The sequence below is a fragment of the Diaporthe amygdali genome, assembly GCF_026229845.1.
Source record: "Diaporthe amygdali strain CAA958 chromosome Unknown NODE_19_length_847323_cov_64_739301, whole genome shotgun sequence".
Classification (NCBI taxonomy): Eukaryota; Fungi; Ascomycota; class Sordariomycetes; order Diaporthales; family Diaporthaceae; genus Diaporthe; species Diaporthe amygdali.
Genome location: NW_026517039.1, coordinates 641,869 through 662,350, shown reverse-complemented (window position 1 = coordinate 662,350; position 20,482 = coordinate 641,869). Strand labels below are relative to the sequence as shown.

The window sequence follows — 20,482 nt, the reverse complement described above, 5'->3', positions numbered from 1 at the left end:
AAACAGTTCCCTATGGGTTGCGCGAGCAACTTGAAATCTGATTTGGTGGTCATGCCAAGTCGTGTGACAGGCTGCAGTTGGTTGAGCCCAGGTGCCTGCGATGTTGGTACATGCGGCACTCGAAACACGGCAGCACCAGCGTAGATCATGCAAGCTTGAACTGAAATGATTATTCCGAACGCAGAATCCCATAGTGATATAATTCCATAGTTGCATGTATGAGATTTTATGGGTATAGAAACCTTGGAGCGTTTGAGGGTGAGAGCCCAGTCATTGAAAGCATTCCACACACATGTCAACATGTATTCTTCAGCATCCTGGGACCGGCTGTGCTTTTGATGTAACAAGCAGGCCAAATATGGGTGAGAAATCCAGATCGTAACTCTAATTTGGCGAGAGTCGTGGTTCTATAGATAAAGTCTATAGCGATCAAGGAACCTGGTACTATAATTCAGGATAATACGCGTAGGCTACATAAACGTTGACAGTGCATTTAGTCAGCGAATAACATGAGTTCAGACGAGTTTGAAAACTGCATTGGGACGGGATTGGTCGGTCCCTCAACATACCACAAATCGCTAAATTATACTCCTTTCCCATCCTCGGGCCTATTCAGTCGCGCAAAAGGATAGTCCGACTCGCGACTCCTGGCTGACGTCATTGGGGATGTCTTGAAGTGAAATGAGGGTCTCGTGGACAAGGGCAGTCTAGCCCTCCCAGCTCCTCGAGTCGCCTGCTCATAACTATTGAAAGCGAAGAACGCATGACATCGAACAACAAGCCGGGAGGGACGGCTGGCAAGGATCTCTTGGGTCGCCGTGAGGGTGGGTAAGTTCCAGCAGTCAAATGTCCTTTGTTTGTCATGTTTGTCATGGCGGCGCAGAAACAAGGATCGACTCTATGCCCAACGCGGGCAAAGCGCGATGCAGCCTCAAATGTCCCGGGCCAAATAATACCCACCCGGGCTGAGAGTCAGCTCCGAGCCCGCCGGGTGGAGAATGGGTGTGTGTGTGTGTGTGTGTGTGTCGCCAACATGTGCATGCGATAATTACCGAGTCCGATCCTGCGGCACAGCATCTTATTATTCCCCATCTCACGTCTTGAAAGCTGTTGTTGTTGCTGTTGTCATCGTCGTCGTCGTCGTTGCTGTCGCTGTCCACAGTCCACCAAAAGGAGCTGCCCTCTGTCTTCCTGCCCCTCCATCTGATTCGGCCAGCTCGGCAGCAGCCTCAAACTCTAAACTCCGCACAGCGCAGCGCAGCAGAGCATCTATCCCACCGCAGGGTGCTGTCCCAGGCACAGCACAGCACGGCCCATGTCGCCCAGTGCAACCACCGGGCCGGCCACCAAGGTCAAGTCCAACGCCTCGAGGGCATCACATGCGTCCAAGGCCGCGCTCGAGAACGGCTACCCGCATGGCCATCTCGGGCATCTGACGCCGGATGAGGAGGCCGCCCTCAAGGGCTTCAAGGCATACCTGGAGGAGAAGAAGTTATACCAGCATGGCCCTCCACCCTCGCACGACGACCCGACGCTGCTGCGCTTCCTGCGCGCGCGCAAATGGTCCGTACCCGACGCCTACGGCCAGTTCAAGGACACCGAAGAATGGAGGAAGGCTATCCAGCTGGACGTGCTGTACGATACTATCGATGTCGAGGCCTACGAGCAGAGCAGGAAGCTTTACCCACAATGGACGGGGAGGAGGGATAGACGGTTGGTAGCCCCTTGAGTTGGACATCATGCCGCCGAAACAGACGATATGGGATCGGGTCATGCTAATCCTCACTTTTTCTCCCACAGCGGCATCCCTCTCTACCTCTTCGAGATCCGCCACCTCGACTCCAAGACCATCTCCGCCTACGAGAAGTCGGTCGACAAGACCTACTCCAAGGCCGCCGCGCCTCCAGCCTCGATGCACACGCCGCCCAAGCTGATCCGCCTCTTCGCCCTCTACGAGAACCTGACGCGCTTCGCCCAGCCGCTGTGCACCCAGCTGACGGATCGCGAGCACCCCCGCACCCCGATCACCCTCTCGACCAACATCGTCGACGTCGGCGGCGTCAGCCTCAAGCAGTTCTGGAACCTCAAGGGCCACATGCAGGCCGCCAGCCAGCTGGCCACGGCGCACTACCCGGAGACGCTGGACAGGATATTCGTGAGCTCTCAGCCTTCCCCCTTCCATTCTTCTCCACATCAATCGCAGGTCTTCATCATGTCCGCCGATCGTCGCTAATCATCCAAATAACAGATCATCGGCGCCCCCGCCTTCTTCTCCACCGTCTGGGCATGGGTGAAGCGCTGGTTCGACCCCGTCACCGTGTCCAAGATCTTCATCCTCTCGCACTCCGAGGTCCTCCCCGTGCTGTCCTCCTTCATCGACCCGGCCAACATCCCCCGCAAGTACGGCGGCACCCTCGACTTCGCCTGGGGCGACGCCCCCAACCTCGACCCCGTCATCGTCAAGGCGGCCGACTGGGAGGGCCCCGCCAAGGACAGCCCCGCGTTCCCCAAGGGCCCGGCGTACTGGAGGCCCATCGACGGCGGCAAGAGGGTCGAGTGCGTCGCTGTCGGCAGCGTGGACAAGGTCGAGCGGTGCGTCAGGGTGTGTACCCTGCCTGTGGCGTTCCCCGAGGGCGAGGGAGAGAGTGCGGCGAACGGGGCGGCTGTTCCTGCTGTCGTTGCTAGCGAGGCGAAAGAAGCGCCAGTGGCAGCGGAACCAACAGCAGCGGAACCAGCAGCGCCAGAAACCTCGGCCCTGAGCCCCGCAGCGGCGGCCACGACGACCACTGGCCCCGCGAGCCCCGGGTTGGAGGAGGGCGAGGACGAGTTCAAGACGCCGCTGGGTTCCCCGCTCGTATCTGCTACCCAGGAGCTGTCGCTGCAAGACCCCGGTGCGATAGAGGAGAAGAAGATGAACGGCGACGCGGCCGTTTCTGAGAAAGTAGGCGAGACAGAAGCAGTGCCCAACGGCAAGCCGGTAGTAGCGGCTTAATCAGGATGCTATATGCGGTAGTGGCATGGTGACGGAGTTATTAGACAAGATATTTGGACATACAACAGATCCGAAGGCACTTGGAAATAGGCCGAAGAGGGCGCATATGGAACGGCCCTTCGATATAGACGCAGGCGGGATTTGCAGATATCATGTTCCGACCAGGCACGAGAGTAGAGATTCGATGCGCGATGGCCGCACAGGGGAAGCGTTACAAACATTGATACACATGGCCCGCTTGGATGGAAAAGGTAGCCACCAGCGGCTTGTTGGAAATTTGAACCTCTTTCTATTGGAAATTATATGGATTCTAGACTTCTACCTCTTTATCTATTTTTATCTGCTCATCTATATGTTTATCGCGTGTTCGATGAGGCCATCCCGACCGCGGTGGGCCGACTCAGCCTCCCGCGTATGTTACGGGAGGGGTTTGGTTGCTTGGGAGCCTGATGACTTTCAAAAAGGCCCTCACCATTCTTCACCAGCCTCGGTGTAGCTTGAATGAATGCCTCTGGAAAGGCCGTTCAATCTCCCAGACCCGCCTATTGCAGCCTGGGCAGTCAACATGCCTGGCCGCAGTTGGACTGGCTGCTGGGCTCGGTCAGGGCTGCTTCCTCCTCGGTCCAGCCATGGCCTTTAGCCACATCTTCTACCGTTCCTCAACAGTGTACCACCATCATGCGAAAAGACAGGGCGCCTGATTGATTAGTAACTTACACAATTCCTGCGAACAGGACCCTCACTCAGCCTGACCATCCGCCGAGGCTGCCCTCCGGCGGCGCCACTCGGCGACACCCCTCGCAACCTCAGCCCATGTGACGCCGTCGCGCACAAGGCACATAGTCACGCCCAAGCTCTCGGTATCACGGTTGCGGCTCTCGTCGTCGAAGAAGAGGAACTCCTCGTACGGAAGACCAGTGCGCTTGTGCAGAGCCTCCATATGGCGTAGCTTGGAGCTGGGGTAGATCTCAAGTCCAGCGTCGAAGAGGTCAATGGCCTTGCGGGTCTTGCCAGCCGAGGACTTCTTCTTGCCACTGCCCTCATCCTGCGGTGGCGGCGGCGGCGGGTGCACGTACAGCAGCTTGAGCATCTCGCGGGCCAGGTCGGGCGCGCAGGTGCGGCTCGCGACGCCGACGCGGATGCCCAGCTGCGGCAGGGCGTACAGGACCGAGGGGACCTCGCCGTAGAAGGAGTAGTGCTCGCCCACCTTGTCTGCGACTGCGGTGTTGTTGGACCCCGGCACGGGCTTGAGGCTGCTGCCGCTCACGTGCGTGTCGACCCAGAAGGGCCACAGGGTGTAGTCGAGGTCGAAGACGAAGAGCTTGGGCAGAGGGCCGCCGTCGGTGAGGATCGAGGGGAGGTTGGGGATGGTCGAGGCTGTAGACAGGTCGGAGGCGGAGGAGGCTATCGTGGAGAAGGTGGAGGACTTGGCGAGCTTCTTGGGCATTTTGTCGCGGCTGGCCAATGGGCCCGGAGGAGAAGGTCGGCGACACGGAGGTGAGGTTGTGTTTAGAGAAGGGCGGCCAAGAGGAGCGGGCAGCAGAAGTAGGGTCCGGTCTGGAGGTGCGATTAGGTTTGAGGTGCCTGCAGTGTAACTGGAGCTGTGTAGCTTGAACAGACAGGGACAAGGAGAAAAGGTGGAGTAGATGAGCTTGGTGATGACCGGATGTTGCGGGTTGTATTGTTGTTGTCTTGACTGATGTGTGATTCAAGAACATCGGCGTCTTTGCCTTGGCCTCTCGATTTGCCCCTCGGCAGGAGGATGATGATGTCTGTCTGTTTCTTATCGGGCGATAAGAAACATAGTGTACTTAGGTACCTACACCTAGGGAACAACCCCCCACCCTAAACTTGATCCCCCCTGAACTCAATAGGCACTTGTGCACCTGTGGAAGAGTTACGGATGTCCGGCTGCAGGATGCCACCCAAAGCAAATCCGATAGTGAGGCCTGGTCGATCTATCCGAGCTGGCGATCGCTGCAATCCGGATTACCAGAATTATAGTTGCTGGTTATGCCCTTGTTGATTCTGGTGGATTAATAAAGCTACATGGGAGCCTATTGATGCAGACCGCCGTCGCCAAAATGTTTTCCCACGACCTCACATAGAGACAGGCATATGCTCGGCTTGTCACCCAACTGCCGCGAGACCACCAGCACTACCACCACCTTACTGTGGTACCCTCCTCTGCCTATGATCCGGCACGATGGAGCTTCCCCACCACTGGACCCCGCGGGGTTGGCTGTATGGGTGGGCTAAGAGGACTAGCATGCTGAGGGCAGACGTCACGGCCCGACAAAGGGGTCCTGTCTCAGCTCAGTGCTTGTCTCGTCTCGTCGCACACATATAGACGCCGATGTTTTGCCTTCGCTACCAGTCTTCCTTACCCGTCCATGACCAATACGGAATTACGGAATTGTTACCCTGGTATAAGACATTATCTCCATATCTCACACCTTCGTCTCAACTTGTCTACTCCCAGCTTAGAGCATAATCAACCTGTCCTATCTTCAGCATCTCTAGACAGCAACAGCCGTCCAATCACCCCGGTATATTGTAAGCTCCTCATCGAAATCAAGTCTATCATACGTCCCACACATATCCGTCCAGCATGGCAAGCTCCGACAGCATAGACAAGATCAAGCTCCACCACATTGCACATGTCTACTACAAGTACAGCACAGAAGAGGTAGATGCCGCCCGCTTCTTCATGACCGACTTCGGCTTCTTCGAGACCAAGCGCGTCGGCCCAAGGACATATTACCGCGGTTACGGGTCCGAGCCCTTTGTGCTCTGCGTCGAGGCGTCCACCAAGACAGAGTTCGCCGGCACAGCATTCGCCGTCGACTCCCTAGATGAGCTGCACAAGGCCGCCAAAATCCTACCGCCCGAGACGAAACCGACCGACATCTACGATTTGGTTGACGCTCCTGGTGGTGGAAAGGGCATCACGTTCTTTGACCCCGTCGATGGATTCCCAATGCACCTGGTCTATGGCCAGGAGCAGGTCGAGGAGCTGGACCCGAAGTTCCCAGAGCTGAAGCTCAACTTTGTGAGTGCCCATCGTCACAGGCTCTGTTGGGAGTGGTTTTGGTAGTGACCGCTGTGGTAAGCTGAGGAGCTGTATGGGAGCTGAGCTGACACATCATGATACAGCCCGAGAAGCAGAACCGCGATACCAACCAATTCCAACGCTTTGAGAAGCGCCCGACACCCGTGCACAAATTGGGTCACTACGGCATGTGTGTGACGAATTTCAAGAAATGCTACGAGTTCTATTCGAAATACTTCAACTTCTATCCCAGCGAGGTAAATCAACCGTAACCCCCGATTCAGCTCTTTGTATGCAATCAGACTGACACTTTCGGACAGCTCAACTACAACGACGACAACGAGGACATCACAGTCTTCTTCCGGCTGGACCGCGGCGACGAGAAGGTGGACCACCACTGCTTCTTCTTCTTCGAGGGGCCCAAGTGCCACGTGCACCACTCGTCCTTCGAGACGCACGACTTCGACGCCCAGGTCCTGGGCCACGACTGGCTGCGCCACAAGGGCTACGAGAACTGCTGGGGCGTGGGCCGCCACATCATGGGCTCCCAGATCTTCGACTACTGGTTCGACCCGTCCCGCTTCATCCTCGAGCACTACGTCGACGGCGACCTGCTCGACCGCCGCTACCCCACCCAGCGGTCCAAGGCCAGCCCCGATGGCTTGCATGTCTGGGGTGAGTGGCTTTTTAGTTTTAATTAACACCTTTTGGTGCGCTTCTTGCTGACTGATTGTAGGGCCTGACCTGCCGCCTACTTTCTTGACGTAATAATGTGAGATTCTTGGTTTGGCTTGGGGGGGGGGGGGGAGTAAGGATAGTGGCTGGCAATGCCGGTACTCAGTCTGATCAGGTGACATGCGCTCATTTACAAGACCATTCATGATGTGCTCGGAGGGCCTTTCTAAGTGGGAGGAGGAGTTGTATGCTGGATAGGGTCAGAATGAGTCATGCCCGTGTGCATTAGGCACGTTGTTGATAGCAACGTCTTGCGACATGTTCAAATTGTTCAACCGGCTTCTCGTGCAAAGTCGTCGGCATTTCATCGGAGGATGATTTCAGATCTCAAAGCTCTGCAGATCGACTTGATTGCACACAAATATGTGTATGGAGCTCAGCGGTCGATACATGAGGACTTAGGTGACACGTCTGAGTCGCAGACGTCTTTCTGGAGGGAGCCTTGCCTATGTTATGTGGACGATTAGCTCTGAAGCGGGAGAGTACAGATCAATGAGACCTGAACAGACCAGGCACTATGAACTCGCAAACTCTGTGGAGCGAGCTTTGTACACAATGCCGTGTAAGATTCGGGGTTCAGTCGATGTGAAAGGTTAGACTCCTGTCATTTATCAACAAAGTGTGTCATGATAGGATCAACAATCGGCCTCGATCTATAGTCTAGTTAAACCCCTGTCGCTCAAATGATCTTACAGAATGGCATTCTAGCTCTAATTCTGATAAAATGTGGATGGATCCATGAAGGCTGCGGCAGTGCTAGTAAGAACTCGCTTAGCATTCCTATCTCTCACTGCTACATGGCAGATTTTATTTTTGAAGAGTGATACTGAGTTTGGGTTTAGAAAAGCGGTCATTGATACTGAGGGCACGACGACTTGATGACTCCGTTCTCGCATCCCCGGTACAGGGCGTTACCCCTGCCCGGTCTTGACTCGGTCTAACATTCAGGAACATCAACCAGCAACACACTATTATCACCGTAGAGCCCACGGCCCGTAATAGGACTATTTATTCGCAAATGGGAAATATTATGTCTGACTTTCTCAACTTATGAAGCCACAATGCCTCAAGCCCGGAGCCCTTCGTCTTCAGGAGGGCATGACCTTGAGGCTAGCACAATATGTTATCTTGAAGCCTTCCGTAGTCTTCTTCTGAATCAAATATGAGAATTGATTTAACGACCACAAACCCGGTCTCCATATATAGTATAGTATCTAGAAGAAGGTTTTCCGTCAAGACCACAGCTTGTTCAGGATAAGTGCCCCTGGTACACCACCATGCTGGCCTAATTTGACGTTCACGAAGAGCATCACTTCCTTTCTGAACTCTGGTACATACAGTAATCGACTGGTTTTTATGTATATCTTGTCATTCGCGTAAATACCGCCCTGGAAATAAGAGCGTTGCGAGTCCTTGTGCCTTCGCTAATCTCGTCATGGATCCTTTTCCACTGTCAAGCCCAGTATAGGTCCTATTGCTTTGCCCACCATGGCCCCTTTCTTTCTAGTCAATTGTTGCTGACTTTCCTAGGTATTATATTGTTGCGTAGCCATATGATTACATGCCATCGAACATTGAAGTATCTCATGTGCTGATATCCAAGCGGAAGCGGAACGTAGCGGGTCTCTGGCTTTTTGTGACGCAAGATTCTGCATCAATTCGTATGAAATATACATGTTAGAAACATTGCTAGGCTTAAGTAGTGCCAATTACAGTGATCGGAGCATTGGTGCTTCATGATGGAGAGAAAGGCTGGAGCACCAACATTAAAACGCAATATACTGCGCCATGGTCCATGATGCTGCCCAATTGATTTTGTGCATATGCGCTCATGGACACGAATGGCAATAAAGAAACTACTGATGCTAAGTGGCAAGAAAGGAGTCCTATCCTAACATATTTGATGCTATATTACTTTTGTGCCTTACCATGTATGACTTCATTCCTCGCATGCGAATGAAACTCCTCATAGTGTTCATTGCCGCAAAAATTTGGAACGATGATGTCTTTCCAAATACACAAGTTCAAAAACTGCCCAAAGAAGCCAATTATTGAAATTCTGAGGTATCGAGATCATCTTGGCTGCACTTCCTTGTTTGACATTCCGAGCAATCACAAGCTTGCTCGAGCAATCAACTCTGTTTTCCCACTGCGGCCACATGCAAATGATATCATACTCCTACACTTCAGCGCAGGGCTGAAAGCCTTGGCCTCGGGTTTCACATGAAAAGGTGCCACCATCGGCCTCGCATTGATATTCCCGAGAAGGCAGGGCGCCACCTTGGACCTGGGGTGCGACGACGCTAATAACACCGGATGGCAGAACTGCGACTACGCCACCACCTAGGTAAGCAATTCGCATCGGGAGAGTTTTCAGCATGGCATCAGAGCTGTTAACATAGTACCGCTGCGTCATTTGTTTATTTTGGACGAAGGGGATATTGGGGCACACGGTGGGTAAGCTGAGACATAGAGTCAGCGAACCAAGAAAAGTATAAAAACATGCTGTCAATCGTTCCTGATGCATTGGTTTTTGTGCTTGATGGTGAAGCGTACAACAGATCCTTCAATTAGAAACATTTCTACACTACTCAAGCTCCTTCATTTACTTTCCTTGGCTCACACGACCTAGCCTCGCACCTATCACCCAACTCCACCATGGCAGACCAACCTCCTCCAAGGTAATTATATCTTAAGATAGCTCATGTTTCTTCTTTTATCACTCTCTCGCAAGAATAACTACGTGTACTATTTGCTAACCGAGCTCGTTACTTGGCGACAGCCATCCTAGCACGACAACCCACCAAGGTCACAACCCCAAGCGGGGCGTCGGCCTGGCCGGGGACATCGTTGGCTCTGTATCTAAGGGCTTGGAGGTTGGTGGACATCGGAATCCCGTTAGCGAGATCGTTGGGACTGTATCAGATGGGCTGAAGCACGGTGCTGGGGAGCAGCCTAGCCGGCACGCGGAATTGAAGAAATAGGCTAAGGCTATGAGAAATTGTTTGGTTGGCATCGTTCTGTTGGTGATGCAAATTTCTAGTCCTTAGATTTGTCACAGAATTGAATCGCTCTTTACTTTTCTTCACTCAAGCAAGCAAGGATTTGAAAATGGTCCAAAATGTGTTGTTTGTCTTGACTACTGCTGCTGCTGGTGGCATTGCGATGTTGACGCAAGTCCAGAGTCGTCGGAGGGACCAGACATGGGATCATGTATGCTGTTGAGCGGCGCATCCAAGCAAACCGAAAGACCTTCTCAAACCTCGATTACGGACCTTGCGACCGGCCAGAATCACCATCATGAGGTGAGAGACAGTCGAGTGACTGGCTCTACCGCATCCCTCCCGTCCCTTAGATCCTTCTGCCTAGTCACCACCGTCCTTTGCGTCGGCAAAGTTGTGATCTACGATCTTCTCGAAAGTCATCTCATCGAAGATGTCTGTCCCCTGCAGCCCCCTCATCAGACTCAAGGTGCATGAAGAGCCGGTGGTGTAGTTTCTATAAGTCACCTGCAATAAATCGAAGTTAGCAACGATATATCAGCTTTGCTTCCAATACAAATGTCGCCTCGAACCAGAAACATCCGAGGCTTGCGAAGGGAGGAAGAGGGCGTTGCCAACTACATACCACGTATGCCAAAAGACCATGATAGTACAACCAGTGACCCTGCTCGTCCAGCTGAGGTTCGGCGTGTTTGGTGAAAAATTGGGCCTTGGGGCGCTTGGCTTTGGCCTCTTCCATCATGCCAACGCAGTACCATCGGTTGAGTTGGCCCTTCCGGTCTCTGATCGAGAGGGTCTTAAGATTCGTGAAGGGGTCCAAGGCCGCGGCGAAAGACAGAGGGTCTCTAACCCACTCTCCTCGGAGCTTTCTAAGGTTGGGGTTGGTCTCGATGGGGACGTCTCGGAGGTGCTGGATGTGGCGCTTCGCGATGTCGGGGATGCGGTTCAGGAAGTAGCCGCGGCTGAAGTGGCCGTCGCAGCCATTGCGAACAATGGTCTGGGACCAGTAGATGACGATAGCCTCGAGGTATGCCTGGACACAGGTGAGGAGGAATTGGTGCTGGGCGATTCCGGCAGTGAAGATGCTGCGTCGGCCGCCGACGGGGACGACCTGGACGTCGACGGGAGGGTCAATGACGAGAGCGATCTCAGAGCCAGCAAAGGTCTCCTCGTAGATCTTGTTGCGAACCTCTCCGGGGAGCCTGAACAACGCCGACTTGACGTGGCCGGTGCGCCGGTCCTTCTTGTCATTGGCGTCCATGATGCTCGAAGTGGTGGATGGCTTTGGGCTGGTGGGTGGTATCGTATCCTCGCCGAGATTTTTGCGCGAAGCTCGCCAGGGCTCTTATATTGAATACTAGAAGCTTCTGTGTATCTTATCGTTCCAACTTTCAAAGTGAATTGCGCGGAGTGCATTGCGCACGTGGATTCGCGAGTGAATACATAGTGGTGACAGCGTGCAAAGGCACAACGTAGTGACTGGATACTCGAGCACCCCCTATAGATAAGTGCTTAGTGGAAGTGTCACTGCTCTATGGGAATTAACTCTGCTAAAAAGACAAAGTTTCTGTCTGTAAAACTAGAATAATTCCAGCGCTGGTTGCTACATTTGTGAATGAGAACCGGCTTCTGACGCATGGATCTGGGAACGACTTTAGAGGCAAGCCCCAATGCCGCTCAAATAGCCATTTATTACGACTTCGATTTTATGCTGTTGTAGATAGGTGGATTTAAAATTGCTATGACAGAGTGGAAGACTTGTATTGGTCGACCTTTGTTTGTTTCTTAATCATGGCTCCGAAGCCATCATCAAGTCGCCTATGCTGCCGTTCCATTTCTTGGCGGCCGATTTCTCGCTGGGGGAGGCTGTTTTTGGGGGGAGGGGCAAGTAGGGTTAGGACAAGGCGTCATGAGATCAATTGGTGCTCAGGCTTCTCTGACGCTGGATAAAGCAGCAGCAGCTCAACGAAGTTCCTTGTTGGCAGCTGTTTTCCCGCTTCCAGGGTTTCCTATACCAAGCCTTGGTTGATTCATCAAGACCAGACAACGCGGCAGACGAGACGGAAATACGAGTATGGCCGACCCAGTCCTGTACGCAGGCATCATCCTCTTTTTGAATTGTTGTCGCTCTACGCGCCGTTGTTGATGTGGCTGCCCTCCCTCCCACGACTGATGCGACGGCCGTGACGCGTCTCTCCCCGACCACCGCCTTGGATCGACTGTCAACCTGCCTTGTGAAGCGGCTTCCCCCACAACATTCTCCCGCTAGTCTACCGCTTTTCGTTGCAGATCTGGAGATGCCGTGGTGTGGACGACCCGAACGCCTGCAGAATAAGCAATCGAGGCGCTATTTGGAACCAAGATTGCTCGCTCTCGTCAACTCTTTGGGAAGACGGCCTCGAGGTGGACCTGGACACGGACTTGGACCCGGATCTGGACCTTTTCCAGCGGAACAACCCAACGGACGTGCTGTTGCACTCCGTTACCTAAGACTCTCGGCCAAACAAGCTTCTCCTTGGGGATCCACAGAGAAGGGAGACTGGAGCTTGGCCTCAGTCTCAACTTCAGCTGCCGAGTCGAATGGCCTGCCAACCGGCTGGGGTTGGCAAGGGGCCACCAAGAATTTGATTGTGATCGGATTTGCCGGCCTCTAACAGTGTGACAGAATGGATGGCGAGCCGTTGCACAATTTCCCTACCAGGGCGGCCGAGTGTGATGGTACTCCGTGTTACAGACTAGCGGTCCTGGCCTTCTCAGTCACACCCGTTCGTGTTTCTACCGTCGGGGGCTTCAAACACCAGCCTGGCTGCCTCCACCCCGAATCGCCCGCCGAAACCCTGGGAACGGCTCTCGAAGGGGCTTATTCAGTGGGGGTCGTCCCCGGCCCTGCCCTGCACTATAGTGGATTTGGCGGACTAGCGACTTGGCTTCTGGGGCCTGCTGCAACGGAGAGGGGTTGCTTGGCTTGTGTCGTTCGCTGCCAATGGTGGGACAGTGCCAAGCGGCACGCGAGCCCGAAGCTTCTTTCGTCCTCTTCCTGGCTCGTCTGCACCGCGCAGTGGGCAGGCTGTCCGGGGATGTGCGCTGCCAGCCTGCTGATCGGGTAGGGGATCACCCAGACTCTGAAACATGACGTTGGGCGAACTCGCTGCTGAAACGACATGACTTGCCGCCTCCATCCCGGTTCAGTGCAGCATTCGTGCTTCCAGCTGCAGCCAGAATCGCTCTCGACGCATGATGGTTTGCTCACTCGCAATCTTGGTTGCATGGCACCACCATGTTTGCTGGCTGCGCAGCGATCGCCAATGCATGAGAGGCCCCCGATCTGCTCAAAATCAGTGATGTCCCCTTGTCCCCTTGCTTCTGCTCTGGCCTCTCCCAAGCCCTTGCTGGTCTTGTTTTGTTTTCGACCACTTCGCTTGCTTTGCTGCGAACCTGGTTGCTCGTCCCAACTTATTGAGCTGTTCAGTCCCATGTTCTGATACATACGGTTGCGTCAACCTGTGTCGTCCGGACGATCACCTCTCCCACTTCTCTTCTCCCCAGTGCCCAGGCGGCGCTTTCTGTTGTTTCTTTCCAGTACCATCCGAGGGCTGTGCCCATTGTCTGCTCGCATGCCGGTTTCGAAATACTTCGAATGACGCCGAGGAATCCTCTGATCTGCCCGTGACTTGGCTATCGAATCCGGAGTTGGGATTGTGGGTTGTCAGATGCGCGGACGCTGCTGGGCATTGTTCTCCCATGTTGCCTGACAGCTCGTTTTCTTCCAACTTTATTTCCTCACATTGCATTTATCATCGCGCCCGGTCCTGCGCGCGCTCCTGCCAGACCTGACTCGAAAGGTTGCTTCATGCCTGGGCTGCAGCTCTACGGCGGTTGGTGAAGAAATGGTGTCTCTCCGGTTCGATTCGTTGCTGTAAGTGCGGCACTTGGGCCAAGATCGTCGCTCAGTTGTTACAATTTTGAGGATCCGGGATGCTGATCTTCTCTATCTAGGGCACGGCGAAGCAGTGCACAACGGACAACCGTCTATGTATCTACCAGACAGCAGGATGATGACGACGCTCTCAAGGGTCGCCAGGCGCCCGCTCCTGGTGAGGCTGGTTTCCTGTGGACAAGGGACGACGACGACGACAAGTTCCAAGCAGTAGATGACGATGATGAAGACGACGACGATTTCCCGACGTCATTGCCACCTCCACCACCACCGGCCTTCACGCCACCACCGACTCTAACATCAAGTTCATCAAGCACAAAGTCAAGCAAATCATCTGAGACGGACACGGATACCGACTCGGATTCTAGCACCTCTACCACATCAACATCGCAAACCACGACACTGTCCATCCCGCCGATCTTGACTTCAACCCTAACAACCCCGACCAGCTCTCCCCAAGTAACCAGTCAGCCACAAACAAACCTACCATTACTTACCAGCTCAGCACTGCCAAGCACAACCAGCAGTGGTGCGATCTTTGTAGGGACGCCAGGTGGCCAGGAGACAGGAAAACAGCAGAGCGACCGTGGAGGCGACGATGGACGGCCACGGGGGCCGAGCACCTCTTGCAAAGTCGCCATAGCCTTCGGTGTCATTGGTATGTCTTGTCACCACTTGAAATCTCGTCCGCTCTGGCTAACACTATATTGTAGCCGCTGTAGGACTGATTGTCGGATTATTCTGGGCGGCGATTCTCATCCGCCGACGCCGGCGTCGCCACGGCCAAGACGAAGTGAACCCTCGCGACTATGCCTCTCGTATTGGTCGGCGAAGCCGTTTCAATTTCAACCTGCCATCGATACCACCATTGCCATTCTCCTTCACATCTCCTCTCGAGCGATTCTACAAGCCCAAGCCTGAGGCCATCCCGAAACGTCAGGTCTCCAACCCATTCAACGCAGTGCACGTCAGCGGCCACAGGAACGCTCGCTCTGACTCGTCTATTCTCAACGAGGCCATCCAGGCCGCCTATCAAATGAACGGCGGTAGCAATGACGCGGTGCCACAAGGCTTTTTAGATGAGAAGCGACGAGATCCGAATCATCTTTTGCCACTGCTTGACCCGGAACCAATCGAGCAGGCGAGTATCAGGAAAAGTGTGGTCAGCTGGTTTAAGAGGTCCAGCAGACATCATCCACTCAAGCTAAACCCATCGAGTGGAAACGCGAGTCTCCGCAGCTCCACAGGGAGCACCTTGACTGGCGGAAGGAGAAGCAGACCAGGAAGTCAGGCCACGCTGAGGACCGCCAGTTACCACTCCTCCTCAGGTGATAGCGCTCTGGCGGAGAGCAGTGGCCCCAGGGGGATGCAGGACGTTCCTCCTTTGCCAGACTTGGGACTGCAGAAGGCATACACCAACAACACTGCGCCACCTGCGCCCTCACCAACCGAGTCGTCCAGCGAATCTGTCACAGCACCACTACCGGTCTTTACCAGGGATGACGCACAGGCGTACTACAAGTCGATGTGGGCCGGCTCCTCCGTGTCGGGCGAGACCGAGCGCATGTCAGCGATGAGCTCGTGGACTGACGTGACGCGGACAACTATGGCAGGTGGGCGTTCTAGCGCAATGAACACCCCGGGCTTGTCACCACCGCCAAGCTTCCATATCAATTCGAACAGAGGTAGCGCGTACCCAGAGACGCCCATCACTCCTGGGTTTACGAGCACGACGGGTAGCGGCTCGGCTGAGGGCACGAGGACGAAGGAGGACCTGTATGCGCTGTATGCGCCGACGAGGGGCAGCGTAGCAGGGAGCGCAGTCGGCTTGGGGCTTCAACAGCAGCTGCAGCAGCAGCAGCAGTCACAATCCAAGCCTGCGGATAGTTGAGGACATAGTAGAGTAATGTGACGGTGTGGTAATGCTTTTTGTTTTAGCGATCGATACCTCTAACTTGGCAAACTCAGTAAATACAGCCGCTATACAAACCTTGAAAGACTGTTCGTACGGTGATCTGTCATAGCTTCTCCGGACTTCAAACACGGACTCCAAACACTGTTCTCCAACTTCCAACAAGTAATTAAATATTGTCTTGCTTGCCTCCCAAGCTGCATAAATGGATTGTGCGCGCTGACTTGTTCAAGCTCCAAGCTTCCCATTGATCACGCTGCAGGCGCAATACTGCGCTATTGAGACGTGCATATAACTATACGAGATTGCTTCTGCTATAGACGCAGCTGAATGTGTTCGTCTCTTATTTACGCTTTGCAGGATCTCAATGGCTGAACTCAAATTATTATACTTCCGCACTGACTGGTTCATCACATCTTGCTGTTGGACGGGGTCAGACCTTTTTGCTCTTGTATAGTAATAGACAGGGCGCATTATAGGCATACAGTCATGTCTCACGCGTCCAGCAGCTGAAGACCCTCGATGATGTTTACGCATAGCACACATTCGTTGGGCCAGATGGTCGTTTGAACCCACGCACTCGTTGAAAATGCTTGCTTTCCTATCACCAACATGCCTAGCTATCATAGCACTGTTCTCCCAAGCCGCAAGCCCACAGGGTCTCCTCCAACCGCTACCACCCCAGGGCTTCGGCGCCCTCGAATGCCTGCCCATCACAGCGAGCAACTCCAGCGTAGAGGTATACCCAGTCGGAGACCCGGTCTCCCTAGAGTACACAGGCGTCTACCCGCGCGCATCCGGCTCCGTTGACGAGGGGCTATATCTCGGGTACGCAATTCGCCAGGGCTTCACCAAGATCCTGCGAGCGTACCGATCTTTAGACGGGGGCAGCTCGTGGCAGAAGCTAGGCGACGTCGAGCGCGGCGACAACCGCACCCGCGAGCTCGACAACGCGTTCCCGCTCGTGCTCCCGCGCGGCTTTCCCGGCACGGGGGACGGCACCAACACGGGCGTCCCGGCATCGAACACATCTTTTTCCAACAGCACGAGCGACAGCCAGCACCACCCAGAGAGGATCCTCTACGCGTACCGGAACCACGACCGGTCCCTCAACAATACCCTCGGCGTGCCGGACAACTACACCTTCTACCGGCTCTCGGTCTCCGCGTCCGACGACGGCGGCGCGTCCTGGAGCTTCCTCAGCAACATCGACACGCGCGCCGCCAACAACGGCTCCGCCAACCTCAACGGCCTGTGGGAGCCGTTCCTGCGCGTCGCGGCCGACGGCGCCACGCTGCAGGCGTACTACTCTGCCGAGAACGACGCGGGCGACCAGGACAGCCTGATGCGCGAGTCGACTGACGGCGGGCGGACGTGGAGCCGCGTGGCGAGGGTTGTCTCCGGTGCGAACAGGGTGCGTAGCCGCGATGGGATGACTGGTGTTGCTCGGCTGGGGGATGGGTGGCCTGGGGGTGATGATGAGGAGAAGAGGCTGGTTCTTTTCTTTGAGACGACTGAGTCGGGTCGTTTCGATGTGCGCCGTGTCATGTCGCCGGACGATGGGCAGACGTGGCCGCTGGAGACGCGCGCGAGGGTGTATGACCCGCTGGACGAGGAGAAGCAGTCGTCGGCGCCGGCGGGGGTGGTTAATGTCGGGGGCACGCTGGTGGCTGGGTTCATGACGAACGAAGGGACGAATTCATCAGGAACTGTGCCTGGGGACTTCAAGATTGTTGCGAGCGTAGATGATGGCGAGACTTGGAGTAAGAGCATTTTAATTGCCCGCGAGGCAATTTGGCCCGGGCTGTATTCACTTGGGAGGGACCGATTTATGGCGCTGTACAGTTTTGATTCGCACGAGGGCGAGTATGTTGCTGCCACTAGAGTGTTCGAGGTGCAACGAGGATAATGATGGGTGGTCAGCGAGCGGTTGAGCACCTCGAAACATCCAAAGGCTGTATTTGTGAGCAAGGCTGTTTGTCGCCTAGAGAGAGAGAGAGAGTATGTCTTTGTGCTGTTTTGGTCATCCCCGAAGTATTAGATGCAAGCTTAAGACATCTTGGTGATACGGTTCATAAGATAATTAGAGGTCTCAATATACATTCTGACGGTTCAGTATATACAGTGTTTCATCTGACTCGACCTATTTACGAATCGTTAATTAGACCTTGAAACTGCCTGTCATCGATAATACAGTGCTTTCCAGACTGTGACGAATGAGTTCACTGATTCGGAGAGCATGGAGCAAATGCTTGGAAATATTTTCCCAATTATGCTAATGGCTCTGAGGAAAATGGCCTTGTGTGCTCATGTACTTCAGGTTCTGTGCATACATACGATGTCCCTCCCACGTGAATCCACGCTTGATCAAACATAGGTCGTAATACAATGAACAACCGTGTAAAATCAAACATTGCGGAGAATGTCAATTTGTATTCGTAATGGTTGGACAAGCTACTGTATCAGATCCTTCTTACATGGAGTTATGTCGGGACCTCAACGCCACTGATCTCCGCCAACCTCTTCAAAAGCCCATCCTGCGCCGCCTCATCATCTGCAGTCTTCAAATATGTGGCCTCCTTCAAGTTGTAGAAATACTTCCCGGTCTTCCCTTTCGCTTCACCCTCACCCAGCGCCAACATGGCAAACGTTTTGATACTTCCCTCAATATCCCCCGTCGCACCTGAACCACCCATCTTAGTCGGCACCCAGCCCGGGTCGACAGAATTGCTCTCGACGCCCGGAAACCTCCTCGCGAACGCCTTGGCGAGCATGATGTCGTGCAGCTTCGAGTCGGCGTACACAGACCCCTCGAGCGAGTCGAGCCGCGGCTTGCCGCCCTGGTGCAGGCCGGAGCTGACGTAGACGAGCCTCTTGGGGCGGTCCATCAGGCCCGTCAGGATGTACGGCGCTAGCACATTGACGGTGAAGAGGCTCGGCAGCCCGGACTTGCCCGTGACCTTTTCGAAGCCTGTAAAGAGGCCCGCGTTGTGCAGCACCGCGTCAAAGGGCCCCAGCTTGTTCGCCTCCGCCGCGAGCGCCTTGGTCTCGTCGATGCTGGTCAGGTCTGCCACGAGGACGGCGTCCGATCCCGGGCATGCCTTTTGTGCATCGGCTGCACGCTGGGAGTTGCGTGCGTGCAGGACGACCGAGTGGCCTTGCTTGATGAGGCGCTGTGCTGTGAGGGAGCCGAGGCCGTCGGAAGAGCCGGTTATGAAGATGCGGGCCATAGTGGAATTGGGTTGTTGGTAACAATGATGAGGGATGTGATCGTGGAGTATGACCAACGCACTGAGTTGAGTTGAGGGCGAAATTTTGTAATGGTTGTAGGATTCAGAGCGACTACGGAGACAGGGGTTAAGTCCGGTGTCTCCATATCGCGAAAGTTCGCGAGGTCATCGTCAATGACGCAGTTCGGGTTTGGATTAAGTAATCTAAGTCCGAGTCGGCATTCCTGTTTGGGCCGCGCTAACCATCAATATCGCGTCTTAGACGAGGCTGATGCCGGTGCTCGTAACTCCCAGGTTTTCCAGACTTTGGGCCTCTTCCTGCGTCCTGCTTGCTTCGTCGTCCAGTATTCTGAGCCAGGCGCTCCGTGCTGTGGTCTTGGGTCTCAACAGCACATCGAGAAACTGTACCGTCAAGGACCCAAACCGTACCCTTAAGAGCCTGCTTGTGAATTTTTTGAGACTCACTTCATGTCTGTCATTGCGATCGTTGGAATTATCAGGCGGCCAATTCTCAGCAAGCTTTCCTCTGCCCCATGTCCATCTAAAGGTGCAGGCCATGCCCAAAATTTGGGCATAAGGGGGGATATGTACATCCACGCGAAGCTATATCACAAAGGAACCCAGCGCAACGAGGAAAGAAAAAATGATTGTCGATAGTAGCACGGATGTGTCGCTCTGTTGGGAGTTCCTTCGGGTCCACTTCTTTGAATTGACTCGCCGTTCGCAGCCACGAGAAGGTCTGCAGTCGGGGCAACTCACTTAACAAACGTTCCCATGGAGGCGTACTTGAGTAGTCAGGCCCCCGATCAAACATGAAGTAAACTCGCAGTGGTGGCATTCCCAGCTTATGGAGGCCCTTGCATTGGTATAGTACGTCCCAGAATGATAGTGCAAGGTTGCGCCTCATCGGCCTCCCGACCCAGTCCGAGTGAATGCTGACCTGGCTGATGATCCGTCGATATCCGGGCCGCAGGGTCGTACCGACGAAGTGGATGAAAGATTCGAAGTCATCGAAGGAGAAGTGGTTCCCGGCCCAGAAGATTGAAGCAGCCTCGGTGTTGATTTGGCTGTTGGTCAAGAGGAGGCTGGCTCCTCCTCCTCGGGGCTGGCAGAACCTACAACGCGATTGTCCAGGGCGGGGTGTAAGACCTTGGACGTATCTGCAGTTGTACTTGTGCTTCTGGATCAGCCGAGTGGGATTGGTGGTGAGGGTGAACCGGTAGATCATGTTGCGCAGCTCGGCGGGCAGCTCTAAAAACATGAAGCGACAGGCAGCAGCTGGCTTATCTTCTTGTTTCGTTTGGTCGAAATGTCGAGGAGTCTCCATCGTTGAATTCAAATTGATTATAAAAGGGTTGTCTTGAGTGATTTGGAGGAAGTCGACCATGGTAAAAAAAAAGAAGAATGGACTTCTCTGTGGGTGTATGGAATCGCAACTTTCGGGCACAGACTACACAGAAATTAGTTCTTTTCTAGGTGATGACTTTATGGGTGTTAGCCTCGCGTAGCGATACTGGTCTACTCAAGTCCATCATGGAAATAACGGACGGCTGGTGTGTTATGACGCCTTGGCGTGATGAATACTAAAACGAACCAATGTGCAGAAGAGGCTCGATGATGGC

The 20,482-nt window shown here is 54.3% G+C and overlaps 9 protein-coding genes across 9 annotated transcripts; 5 read left to right on the top strand and 4 right to left on the bottom strand.

The window, feature by feature from the left end:
• Positions 1 to 1,315: 1,315 nt before the first annotated feature.
• Positions 1,316 to 2,992, top strand: J7T55_010564 (sec14 cytosolic factor; the record flags this gene model as incomplete). Its single annotated transcript, XM_053145120.1, has 3 exons — positions 1,316 to 1,713; positions 1,801 to 2,155; positions 2,249 to 2,992. 3 exons carry the CDS (start codon positions 1,316 to 1,318, stop codon positions 2,990 to 2,992), a joined length of 1,497 nt encoding a protein of 498 aa, XP_052992411.1.
• Positions 2,993 to 3,731: 739 nt separating this feature from the next.
• J7T55_010563 (uncharacterized protein) lies at positions 3,732 to 4,439 on the bottom strand (the record flags this gene model as incomplete). Its single annotated transcript, XM_053145119.1, has 1 exon — positions 3,732 to 4,439. One exon carries the CDS (start codon positions 4,437 to 4,439, stop codon positions 3,732 to 3,734), a length of 708 nt encoding a protein of 235 aa, XP_052992410.1.
• Positions 4,440 to 5,603: 1,164 nt separating this feature from the next.
• On the top strand, positions 5,604 to 6,812 carry J7T55_010562 (glyoxalase family protein; the record flags this gene model as incomplete). Its single annotated transcript, XM_053145118.1, has 4 exons — positions 5,604 to 6,044; positions 6,149 to 6,301; positions 6,365 to 6,719; positions 6,781 to 6,812. 4 exons carry the CDS (start codon positions 5,604 to 5,606, stop codon positions 6,810 to 6,812), a joined length of 981 nt encoding a protein of 326 aa, XP_052992409.1.
• A 2,625-nt stretch (positions 6,813 to 9,437) lies between these two features.
• On the top strand, positions 9,438 to 9,763 carry J7T55_010561 (uncharacterized protein; the record flags this gene model as incomplete). The annotated part of the gene is made up of 2 exons (XM_053145117.1): positions 9,438 to 9,460; positions 9,562 to 9,763. 2 exons carry the CDS (start codon positions 9,438 to 9,440, stop codon positions 9,761 to 9,763), a joined length of 225 nt encoding a protein of 74 aa, XP_052992408.1.
• Positions 9,764 to 10,144: 381 nt separating this feature from the next.
• Positions 10,145 to 11,042, bottom strand: J7T55_010560 (uncharacterized protein; the record flags this gene model as incomplete). The annotated part of the gene is made up of 2 exons (XM_053145116.1): positions 10,145 to 10,288; positions 10,407 to 11,042. The coding sequence occupies 2 exons, from the start codon at positions 11,040 to 11,042 to the stop codon at positions 10,145 to 10,147; spliced, it is 780 nt and encodes a 259-aa protein (XP_052992407.1).
• Positions 11,043 to 13,668: 2,626 nt separating this feature from the next.
• J7T55_010559 (uncharacterized protein) lies at positions 13,669 to 15,609 on the top strand (the record flags this gene model as incomplete). The annotated part of the gene is made up of 3 exons (XM_053145115.1): positions 13,669 to 13,697; positions 13,778 to 14,376; positions 14,432 to 15,609. The coding sequence occupies 3 exons, from the start codon at positions 13,669 to 13,671 to the stop codon at positions 15,607 to 15,609; spliced, it is 1,806 nt and encodes a 601-aa protein (XP_052992406.1).
• Positions 15,610 to 16,219: 610 nt separating this feature from the next.
• Positions 16,220 to 17,539, top strand: J7T55_010558 (glycoside hydrolase family 93 protein; the record flags this gene model as incomplete). Its single annotated transcript, XM_053145114.1, has 1 exon — positions 16,220 to 17,539. The coding sequence occupies one exon, from the start codon at positions 16,220 to 16,222 to the stop codon at positions 17,537 to 17,539; it is 1,320 nt and encodes a 439-aa protein (XP_052992405.1).
• Positions 17,540 to 18,113: 574 nt separating this feature from the next.
• Positions 18,114 to 18,860, bottom strand: J7T55_010557 (uncharacterized protein; the record flags this gene model as incomplete). The annotated part of the gene is made up of 1 exon (XM_053145113.1): positions 18,114 to 18,860. One exon carries the CDS (start codon positions 18,858 to 18,860, stop codon positions 18,114 to 18,116), a length of 747 nt encoding a protein of 248 aa, XP_052992404.1.
• A 258-nt stretch (positions 18,861 to 19,118) lies between these two features.
• J7T55_010556 (uncharacterized protein) lies at positions 19,119 to 20,187 on the bottom strand (the record flags this gene model as incomplete). The annotated part of the gene is made up of 2 exons (XM_053145112.1): positions 19,119 to 19,228; positions 19,647 to 20,187. 2 exons carry the CDS (start codon positions 20,185 to 20,187, stop codon positions 19,119 to 19,121), a joined length of 651 nt encoding a protein of 216 aa, XP_052992403.1.
• Between the last annotated feature and the right edge of the window lie 295 nt (positions 20,188 to 20,482).